Source organism: Ahaetulla prasina, chromosome 2 (genome assembly GCF_028640845.1).
Source record: "Ahaetulla prasina isolate Xishuangbanna chromosome 2, ASM2864084v1, whole genome shotgun sequence".
Classification (NCBI taxonomy): domain Eukaryota; kingdom Metazoa; phylum Chordata; class Lepidosauria; order Squamata; family Colubridae; genus Ahaetulla; species Ahaetulla prasina.
Window position 1 is genome coordinate 146,317,997 of NC_080540.1, and position 10,893 is coordinate 146,328,889.

The 10,893-nt window shown below is 46.7% G+C and overlaps 1 protein-coding gene across 2 annotated transcripts; it reads left to right on the forward strand.

Moving 5' to 3' along the window:
- Positions 1-1,656: 1,656 nt before the first annotated feature.
- On the forward strand, positions 1,657-7,961 carry POLG2 (DNA polymerase gamma 2, accessory subunit). 2 transcript variants are annotated; one of them, XM_058171286.1, is made up of 8 exons: positions 1,657-2,399; positions 3,604-3,712; positions 3,817-3,922; positions 4,495-4,665; positions 4,829-4,969; positions 5,433-5,513; positions 6,966-7,066; positions 7,763-7,961. In XM_058171286.1, the coding sequence occupies exons 1-8, from the start codon at positions 1,700-1,702 to the stop codon at positions 7,926-7,928; spliced, it is 1,575 nt and encodes a 524-aa protein (XP_058027269.1). In that variant the 5' UTR covers positions 1,657-1,699; the 3' UTR covers positions 7,929-7,961. The 2 variants fall into 2 exon arrangements, with proteins under 2 accessions (XP_058027269.1, XP_058027270.1); XM_058171287.1 differs by lacking the exon at positions 3,604-3,712 and having other exon boundaries at positions 3,822-3,922.
- The last annotated feature ends 2,932 nt before the right edge of the window (positions 7,962-10,893 follow it).

Genomic DNA, 10,893 nt, shown 5'->3' on the forward strand with positions numbered 1-10,893 from the left:
AGTACTGAGAATATAGCCAAGAGAGATTCTAAACAAGTTCAAATCAGATTGCTCCCATTAAGAAGATACTTTGGATTAAAGCCAACATTAAAGCAAAACAAAATGGAAACAATGCAAACGGACAGAGGAGGAATGTATTAATCAGTCTTATGCAGATCACAATTTCTGGCTGAAGTGTTTAAATCTGCAAAAGTGGAACGGCGGTAGAAAGTGCTCCATATTAGTATATCTAGGCTGTGGTTTTAATTGGTGATGGAATTTCAAATACTGCAAATTGTAATAAATACAATCAGATTATAAAACATTTGAAGAATTAATAGAGCATTTGAAGATGTGACAAACATTTTTATACAGGAATCCATGAAAAGAAATGACATTTGTGACAAGTCCCCACTCCATTATAGTTTATTATTTTAACGGCATGGAATCAAAAACAAATGACCAAATTTACTATTGGTACAGCTTCTTGGCTGTTATATTTCCCATGCATTCTGTTCTTATTGGCTGTTCTGTTCCATTACAAATTGAAAGCAGCAGTTGGGAGAGATGTGCATAGTCCTACAATACAATACAAGGTTAAAATTGGGGATCAGGGTTAAGTTTGAGGGATGAGAGTAAGGATGCTGCACTGCATTTCCATCTTTCATGTATAATCATATATAGTGCATGTTAGATTAAGAAGGAAAAGGCTTCCAGTCCCTGCAGGCTCTCATAAAGGCATAATTAGTGGTGGTTGTAAACTGGGAAAATTAGAACAGTTTAGGTCAGCCTTCCCTAACCTGTTGTCTTCCATGTTTTGGATTCTTACTCCCCCAAAGGTATGCCTGCTGAGAATTCAGAGAATTGAACAAATAGTCTTCGCCTTAAAACCATTTAAGTGACTGCTCAAAATTACAACAGCACTGAAGAGAGAGACTTATGACTGGTTGCAACCTCTCCAAGATCACAATCAAAATTTTAGCATTTGACAACTGGTGTGCATTTATGAGGGTTGCACTGTCCGGGGCCATGTTTTCACCTCTGTAACCTTCCCAGCTGACAAGCAAAGTCAATGGGGGAAACCAGATTCACTTAATGACTGCACAATTCACTTAACAACTATGGCAAAAATATTGTAAAATGGGATGCATTTCACTTAACTTGAGGGAAATTTTGGGCTCAGTTGTGATCCGTAAATTGAGGACTACCTATATTGCAATATCTCTAGTTTTCGGGAAAGCCTCTGTTAACGACAGATCTGCCCTGTGAATAATACAGTTCATGATGAATAAAGTCTGAAGGCCAGTCCAACATAAAATCGCCCTAGGAAAGTACTACTGGTAGCCTTCTGTCACAAGGCTTCTCCTCAGTCAAAACAGATCAGCATCTGTTAGCTTCCTTTAAGCGTCTTGAATTCATTGGATTGAGGGCATGGCGACTATCACTCAAATCCCTCACTAATTTGTGTTGACGGCTTTCACCCGCCTCAAAAAACGAAGATTAAGAGCCCGGCCTAAAGCCGAAGGGAGATAAATGTGCAGCAGCCCCGAGGCGGCATTGCTAGCAAGCGAAGGAGGCCGGGAGTTGTAGTTCACTCGTCAGGGTTGCCCAACACGTGAGGAACAGCGGTGACGCACCGGCGGTACCTCCCTCCTTCCCGCGAGTGCCCGGCCAAGCGGCGCATGCGCATTTCAGTCAGTTCCCATTAGACTTTTGCTACATGTGGCTCGGGCGGTGCTCCCGGTGGGGCTGCTTGTGCCTTGCAAATCCCGGCCTCTCCATAGCTCGCAGCGGCGGGCGCGGCACCGGTGGCCCCGTATCCGGTAGGCGCCTCAGTTTTCTCCACAAACGCTCTCGAAAGAGGCGGGGAGAGAGGCAGCCTGGAGCCCCGTGGGAGCAGCTCGACAGCCCGAAGCTGCTCGCGGGGAGCAGTGCAGCGCCGTGGCGGCTTTTCCGGGGCTCCACGGTGGCCCTGTCGCGCTCCTGCTTAACGTCCAGCAGCAACAGCAGCAGCAGCGCCGACCATGCCGGCGAGGAGTGGGGCGAAGCAGCCTTGGCTGCCTGTCAGAGGCGGCGTTTCCTCCGAGGAGGTGGAGGAGAGGAGAAGCAGACCTGGGCTTCTTACCTGCGAGGGGACCACCCGGCCTTCAGGCCTCTGGGAGTGGCGCTGAAGAAGAACCTGGCCGCTCAGTGGTGGGAGGCCGTGGTGGTCTTTCGGGAGCAAGTTCTGGGCGTGCAGGGCCCGGCTCGACTCCAGCCTGCTGCTGGCCAAGGGCCCCTGGGGGAGTCTCTGCGCCTGGTCCATCCGCGCACCGTCGCGGAGACCTTGGGGGAAGCCGGATTGGACGGAGAAGAGCGGGTCGCCGCCTTGCAGAAAATGCTAGTCCGGTCTGGGATGCTTCGTGACAACCTCCTTCACGGTAGGATGTGGCTTTTGTTGGTTGTTACTTCTGATAGCAGTAGCACTTCGATTTATATACCGCTTTGCGGTACTTTTTACAGCCCCTCTCTAAGCTGTGTACAGAACCAGCCTATTGCCCCCAACAATCTGGATCTTCATTTTTCCCACCCTGGAAGGATGGAAGGCTGAGCCAACCTTGAGCCTAGTGAGAATCGAACTGTTGAACTTCAGCTTGCAGTCAACAGAAGTCCTCTGCAGTATTGCATTCTAACCACTGTGCCACCAAAAAAAGGAAAAAGGCCTGAAATGTGGGAGGTCAGAGGGGAAATCAGAATTGAGATGTGGACGTGATCTGCAGTAGATCACCAATAATGTCTCGGGATCAGGCATTCAGTGACAGCAGTTCTGTATATCACAAATAAGGAAATCTTCAAAATTGAAGTTCTTGCATCCATGAATCTGTAAACGGGCTGCACTCTGTTGACCAGTTGTGTGTCAAAAAATGTTGGAATACGTGGGTTTTGGGCAGCAATGTCTATAAGGTAAAATAAGTGTGGAGATGACCTTGGGAGACAGGAGGAAGAGCTGCAGCCTAAGCAGGCCTGATAAATGAAGTCTGAATCTAAAGAGGGGTGGGGATAGAGAAAGTATCTCAAAAGTGACCCACCCTAGTTTTTGGGAGGGTAAAAAGGAGAGACAGGAGAGGTATTTTCACAATTGCAAGATTCTGTAACTGTATAATAAAGGTTGTGTTAGTAGTTAGCGCTACTTGTATGCACTGCCACAAAGGATAGATGGTAGGTGATAAAAATGCATAAGGGTGCTGCTACTTTTCCACATGAAAAGGAGGAACTTGCATTATAATGTAATTATAAACGTTTTGGTATTTTGGTGTGTTTGTGGTTAATTAGTTGTTCCCTAATCCAGGACTCCTATATTTTTATGGTTATATGGCTGTTGTGTTCCTATACTTGGCTTAAACTTTCATTTAATGGTACAGAGATGGTACTGTAATTATTAATAAAAAATGCAGATATGTCAAGTGTTATGTCTGAGATTAGGTCATTATATGGTATATTCAAGCGTTAGAATCATGAGATTGTATGAGACATTTACATCAGTGCATAACATATTTGCATGATATGATCATCCACAGGCTGTTTCTGCTCTGGATAAATTTTGTAATGCATCAATTGTTAATGTTTATTAATTTATGTTGATAGGTGCTTTAGAGCATTATATTGATTGTCTGGAATTGGTAAATCAGAGGCTGCCTTTTGGAATTGCAGAAATAGGAGTATGTTTTCATCCAAATGACAAAAATCCCATGAGGTACAGTAATCTAGGTTCCCAAATTCTTTTTTGTAGATATGTGCCCTTTTCTGGAAGAAAAACAACTTGCTTATTTATTGACCTCTTCTTGGAATTCTTTAAAGAACAGGTGAAAGGACAATGGCGTCCCTTGTTTGGTACAGCTCTGCCAGAACAGCTGGACAGTGGCTTGGCTATTGGTTACGTCAGCGACTCCAGTGGTGGAGAAAGGTATTTAGAGAGATCTTACCTATATTAGATGTTAAAATTATCAAAATATTGAATGGTTCCTCTAAAAAAGCTGCTGTGAAGTAGAAAGCAAAATTAATATTCTTACATTTAATTCATGCCGTTCACTGCTTTAAATGTTAATCTGATGGTAAGTAACTGAATTACTTTTCATCTGAGTAGTTCAGAAAATCAGCAATTACAAAACAAAAAAATCCAGTTTGTATAGATAACAGTCCAAAATTAATCTGAAATTTAAACAGAAAATTTCAAATGGTTTTTAAAAATACTTTTTCACATTTACTTTGGGGGATGTTAAGATAAATTTTTACAACTTGTTAGAATTAGGATACTTTTTCCCATATCAGCAAAAATTACAATGTCTGTATAGTATGGCTCTGAGGTATATGTTTTTTCCCCAACTAGATTTTTCTAATTGAATATGTACTAGCTTTCCAAAGTGAAAAGTATACAGTTTTCAGTTATGTTGAGAATTAAAATAAATATCCATAGTCTTAATTTGGGTGTACTTGGGATATACTTAATCCCTGCATTTTTATATTTCTTTTTAATAGTTTGCCATAAACCCATCCAACTTCAGCAGTGCCCTTCACAATGAAGAAGGAAGAAGAGGAAACAATCTGTATTATAATTTTCCCTGGGGGAAGGAAACAATAGAAACTCTGCTGATGCTGGGAGACAATGAACTATTACAAATGTATCCAGGAAATGTATCAAGACTGTATGTAAGTTTTATTAAACTCTTTAGTGCTGCTGTTATGTTAGCACCATCATTTCCCCCCCCCCACCTCGTACTATTCGTTTGATATAATAATATGAGCGATATAGGTGATCCTGTTGAAATGTGGGCACATTAACTGAATGCACATTTTGATGTTTCTTCTTCAGGGTCGAGATGGGCGAAAGCAAGTTGTTCCTCATGTCCTCTCTCTGAATGGCAATTTGGACAGTGGAGTATTAGCGTACCTCTATGATAGCATGCAAGTGTCTGAAAATGGTTTGACCAAAAAGAAAGCTCTGCAGAGACAGGTGATTCATATTCCTAAATTGAATTAAATGGATGCAAATGGAAGCCGAGTGTAAGATTCTTCCTTTGCAGTTGTATTCAGAAAATTTGTTTAATACCGTCTCCTGTTTGAGTCTTTTGATTTGGAGAATTAAAGATTCCATTGCTGTAAATTTGTAAACTATAAATGCAGTTTGCATTGCTTTCAGTGGGCTGGATATAGAAACTTTCCATAAGAAAACAGAGTGATCTTTGACCCTTTCCCACTTTCCTCATCTACTGTATGTGTGTGTCTCTTCCCCACCCCACCACCACCCACAATAATTCTAAGGCATGGAAGTTGCAGAGGGACTAAGCAAGTGTCACCTTCATTTTTCCCAACAGGAGCATTCTGAGAAAAAAGAAACTAGCTTTAAGAACCATCCTGCTCTGTAAAATATTTGCAATTGTTATTTTTACGTTATTTTCAAAAATGTTTTATTTCAGGTCCTTAAGCTTCATCCGTGTTTGGCACCCATCAAAGTAGCTTTGGATATGGGAAGGGGCCCTGCTGTAGAGCTGAGACAGGTGAGTTATCACCACAAGATTTTTAAAATAGTTTTTATGTCTCTATTTTTTTTAAAAAAAGCACTTTCCATCTAATCCTTTTGGCCAAGCTCTAATAAAAGATAAAAGCCCTTCTCCAAGAAAAAAAAATAGCTAGAATTTACATTCAGGTGCTGGAGTATTTTCAGGAAAATATAGTGTAACAATAGGGCAGATTTAATTCTATATAAATTAAAGAAAAAAACTTCATGTATCTATGGCTTTTCTGTACCAATTGATGGATCAAGGATTCTGCTGTGCAGAGGAGAAATATTTCTGATCCACCAACCTGTTAACCTGCCTGACACTGAAGCTGATATTTATGGAAGTTAGGTCTGCACTAGAAAAGCTTTCGCTACAAGCACGTTCCTTAGTACTGAGCCACAGGTGACAATTATATTATGTGATTGTAGGAGAACTGGACAGAGAATCTCCATTCTGTTTTTATCTCACTCAAGAGTTCACCAGGGTTATAAAGATTGTTCTGTCAAGCTTCTGTACCAATTATCGTGCTGCATTTATCACATAGGGTTTAATTTTGGGGGGCATCTAAAATGGAAAACAAGTAATTAAAATAAATTGAATATCATTTTTATTATTAAAATCTAAATCTAAGTAAATGGCTAGATTGCTTAGTTCAGTCCTACTCGCAACAGCTGAATATTTCTGCAGATCTGTTGTGATGAGCATTGAGCGGGGTGATGGACCACATAATCTCTGAGGTGATTTCCAATTCTGTGTTTCTGATTTTAACAGGCAGTGTGAGATTTTGATCCATTTTTTAAAATCTTCTGATTGCTTCTGGAAAAATTTTTACCCCTCTAACACCTTTGCAATCTTTTTGGCTTCTTGGCTACCAGGACTCAAATAGAGAATTGCTCTCTATAATTCTGTACAGTTATTAGTGTAGGTAAACCTATATTTAATATTAGAAGTGCATCATATTATACAGATACTACATCAGAATCCTGAATCGTAAGACAGAGTCTAATAAAATAAAATAGGACCCTCTCACCATGGATGGGAGCTGAGAGCATCAAGCTCTTATTCCTAGCAATGCTAATACATCTTAAGTAATTACAAAAAATATTTAGATCCTAAATTTTGCAAAAAATGTAGAAAATTAAAAATGTATTGGAAGAAACGAACCAATGTTAGCACAGGGATTTTTTTTCTTTTTCACCCATAAAATATGTATTTATAAAGGATAATATTTGTAGCTTAGGGTTGAAATGAAGGGTGCTCTCTGAGTTTGCTTGTTTTCTTGCAGATAGGGTAATGAAACATCTGCAAGAAAACAGGCAAGCTCAGAGCACCAAGGACCCCTCGTATCATGTATTTAAAGCTACTTAGTGCCAGATATAAACTTTTTTATCAGTACAGTTTTGTCTTTTCATTCGATGATTCAAGAAAGTGTTGTTTTTTTCCCCAAAGGTGTGCCAAGACATGTTCAAGGAATTGTTAGAAAATGAAATTTCTGTTTGGCCTGGCTATCTTGAAACCATGCAACCTTCTTTGGAGCAGCTGTATACAAAGTAAGGAGGAAAAAGAGGGCATAATTCAGAATTTAATGTTGAGAGCTAAATGTTGAAAAATTTACAACATTGACAAGTTGTTAAATTTGCTCGAAGTCTTTTTGAGCAAACCAATCAAACTTAAGATACCAAAAAAAACTTTAAAAAGCTTCATTTATTTGTAAATTGAATTTAATCATATTCCTTAACATACAGTTTAGTGAATTGACGGAATAAATAAGTACTGTTATTTGTTGTTTATTGTATAAATCACACTTGGATAAGTTCTCACTTAAACCAGATTTATACAAAGTATTTTATGGTTTGGAATGAAGTGTAAGTCCATCTACTGTTTAGGTCTTTTGAAAATTCAGGACTCTATTTGAAAAGCAAGCAATTATTTGTTAAAGTAATTGAAAAGTAATTTAGATGATTTAAATGGATCATATCTACTTTCTAATTCAGCAGTCCCCAACCTTTGCAGCTTGACGGCCCAGCAGGGGTGGTGGTGGTGAGGGGAACCAGGCTGCGTAAGTGCAAGTTGAGCTGCTTGTGTGTGCCGGCCTGCTGCTTGTGTGCCCAGTTCGGAATAGGCCACAGCGCAGTAGTGGACTGCAGCCTTGGGGTGGGGGACCCCTGCTCTAATTGATTCCTGAAATATGCTTTCCTGATATACATGCCTGAACAGTAACTCTTTGTTTTTATTCCTATTGATAGGTATGATGAAATGGGTGTGCTTTTCACAATCCTGATCAGTGATGCTACACTAGAGAATGGGCTGGTACAATTGCGAAGCAGAGATACCACTTTGAAAGAAACAATGCATATATCTAGACTAAAGGACTTCTTAATCAAATATATGTCTGCAGCTAAAAATACTTGATTTTAAAAAAAATAAAGACAATTTTGAATCTTTCTTTCTGAATGATGATACTTCTTTAGGTCAGAATGTTTAGTCAAATATGTCTTCTCTAATATGTAGTTCTGTTTTCTGAGATATGCTTTTTTTCCATATGAGATGGGAAGGTAAAGCAGACAAAATCTTGCATGTGTAGAACTAGATACAATGGTGAGCTCATAACAGTACAGAACTATGTCTAACATAAACAGAAATATGTGAATATTCCATTGTCAAGCTTAGGACTTTGGTTTATTTTTTTTAAAGGGTATTTCAAAGGTTCAATATAATTTTTCTCTATAATTTGGATTTAAATAGAAATTGGGATGGGTATGTTAAGGGTATCTATCATCTGAAGAAGGACCATTTAAGCCCATACTTAATCAAGTTGGTAAGTTAAAAGTTTGTAAGCATGCTAACATAAGAAGCTGCTGTCATATGCTTCCATGTCCATCCTGAACTTCAGCTTGGAGCCAAATTACCAAGGGACAATAAGTAATGCTGAACTTTTGAAGAACTGAACAGAAAAGATACAATCTGTTTTTGGTTGTTTTATCTCAACAGAACTGACATAAAATCAAACTTCTGTAATGACAAAATAAGGAGCATTAGCTTCTTTAAAATGTGACATTTTATAAGCAGTGAAGTACTTTCTAGAACAGGGGTGTCCAAACTACGGCCCGCGGGCCAACTGCGGCCCGCGGGTCAGTTTTTATTGGCCCGCAGCAAATTCTCGGTGGACAGTGGGGTGCGGCCCCCGTCCTGGCCCCCAAGGAAGCCGCCGCTCGCCCAGTTGCAGATGCGGGGAGGCTCCGCTGAGGCTACCCCTGCCCACCCGGGGCTGCGGGCCGGCCATTCAGCCACTGGGCTGTAGGGGGCGCCCGGGACGCCCACGGCTCCAGCCCGGCCCACCAGACAGAGGAGGAGGCGGGCGGGCGGCAGAGCTTCCGGCGCTGCTCCAGGCGCCCTCGGCTCGCGGCGCCGCACAGGTAGGCTCTCCGGGCGGGTCGGCAGAGCAGGGCTGGACGGGCAGGGGAGCGGAGCGGAGGAGGATGGGAGGGTTGAGCTGCTGAGTGGGCCCCGCTGCCGGGGCTGCCGAGGGTCCCGGCGGGAACGGGACGCTTGCTCCCGGAGAACCTCTGGGTGGGGCATACCAGGCATTCCCACCAACTGAGCTGCATCGCTGGGGAGGGAGGCGGTGGCTGGAGAGGACAACCCGCCGCCGCCCCCACCCAGAGGTTCTCCGGGGAACAGAAGCGTCCCGTTCCCGCCGGGGCCCTCGGCAGCCCGGCAGCGGGCCCACTCAGCAGCTCAACCTCCCATCCTCCTCCGCCCGCCTCCCCGCCCGTCCAGCCCTGCTCTGCCGACCCGCCGGAGAGCCTACCTGCGGGCGCGCGAGCCGAGGGCGCCCGAGCAGCGCCGAGCTCTCCCGCCCCCCCGCCTCCTCCTCGGTCTGGTGGCCGGCGAAGGCGGGTTGCCCCTCCCCAGCCACCGCCTCCCCCCCCTCCCCCAGCGATGCAGCTCAGTTGGTGGGAATGCCTGGTAAGGGGGGGGCGCAGCTCAGTTGGGGCCTTGTCCGGGGAGGTGGGTGGCCAAGGGGGGTCTGGGGGAGAGGCGAAGAGACCTACCCCACCCCACCCCGCCCCAGCTGGGGAAGATGGCAACGCCGCCGCTCGCCCGGTTGCAGATGCGGGGAGGCTCCGCTGAGGCGACCCCCGCCCACCCGGGGCTGCGGGCCGGCCATTCCGCCACTGGGCTGTAGGGGACGCCCGGGACACCCACGGCTCCAGCCTGGCCCACCAGACAGAGGAGGAGGCGGGCGGGCGGCAGAGCTTCCGGCGCTGCTCCGGGCGCCCTCGGCTCGCGGCGCCGCGCAGGTAGGCTCTCCGGGCGGGTCGGCAGAGCAGGGCTGGACGGGCGGGGGAGCGGAGCGGAGGAGGATGGGAGGGGTGAGCTGCTGAGTGGGCCCCGCTGCCGGGGCTGCCGAGGGTCCTGGCGGGAACGGGACGCTTCTGCTCCCCGGAGAACCTCTGGGTGGGGCATACCAGGCATTCCCACCAACTGAGCTGCATCGCTGGGGAGGGAGGCGGTGGCTGGAGAGGACAACCCGCCGCCGCCCCCACCCAGAGGTTCTCCGGGAGCAAGCGTCCCGTTCCGCCGGGACCCTCGGCAGCCCCGCAGCGGGCCCACTCAGCAGCTCAACCTCCCATCCTCCTCCGCCCGCCTCCCCGCCCGTCCAGCCCTGCTCTGCCGACCCGCTGGAGAGCCTACCTGCGGGCGCGCGAGCCGAGGGCGCCCGGAGCAGCGCCGAGCTCTGCCGCCCGCCCGCCTCCTCTGTCTGGTGGGCGGCGGCGGGTTGTCCTCTCCAGCCACCGCCTCCCCTCCCCAGCGATGCAGCTCAGTTGGTGGGAATGCCTGGTAAGGCGCAGCTCAGTTGGGGCCTTGTCCGGGAAGCTGAGTGACCAAGGAGGCTCTGGGAGAGGCGAAGAGACCTACCCCACCCCACCCCGCCCCAGCTGGGAAGATGGCAACGCCGCCGCTCGCCCGGTTGCAGATGCGGGAGGCTCCGCTGGCGACCCCGCCCACCGGGGCTGCGGGCGGCCATTCCGCCACTGGGCTGTAGGGGCGCCGGGACACCCACGGCTCCAGCCCGGCCCACCAGACAGAGGAGGCGGGCGGGCGGCAGAGCTTCGGCGCTGCTCCGGGCGCCCTCGGCTCATGGCGCCGCACAGGTAGGCTCTCCGGGCGGGTCGGCAGAGCAGGGCTGGACGGGCAGGGAGCGGAGCGGAGGAGGATGGGAGGTTGAGCTGCTGAGTGGGCCCGCTGCCGGGCTGCCGAGGTCCCGGCGGAACGGGACGCTTCTGCTCCCGGAGAACCTCTGGGTGGGGCATACCAGGCATTCCCACCAACTGAGCTGCATCGCTGGGGAGGGAGGCGGTGGCTGGAGAGG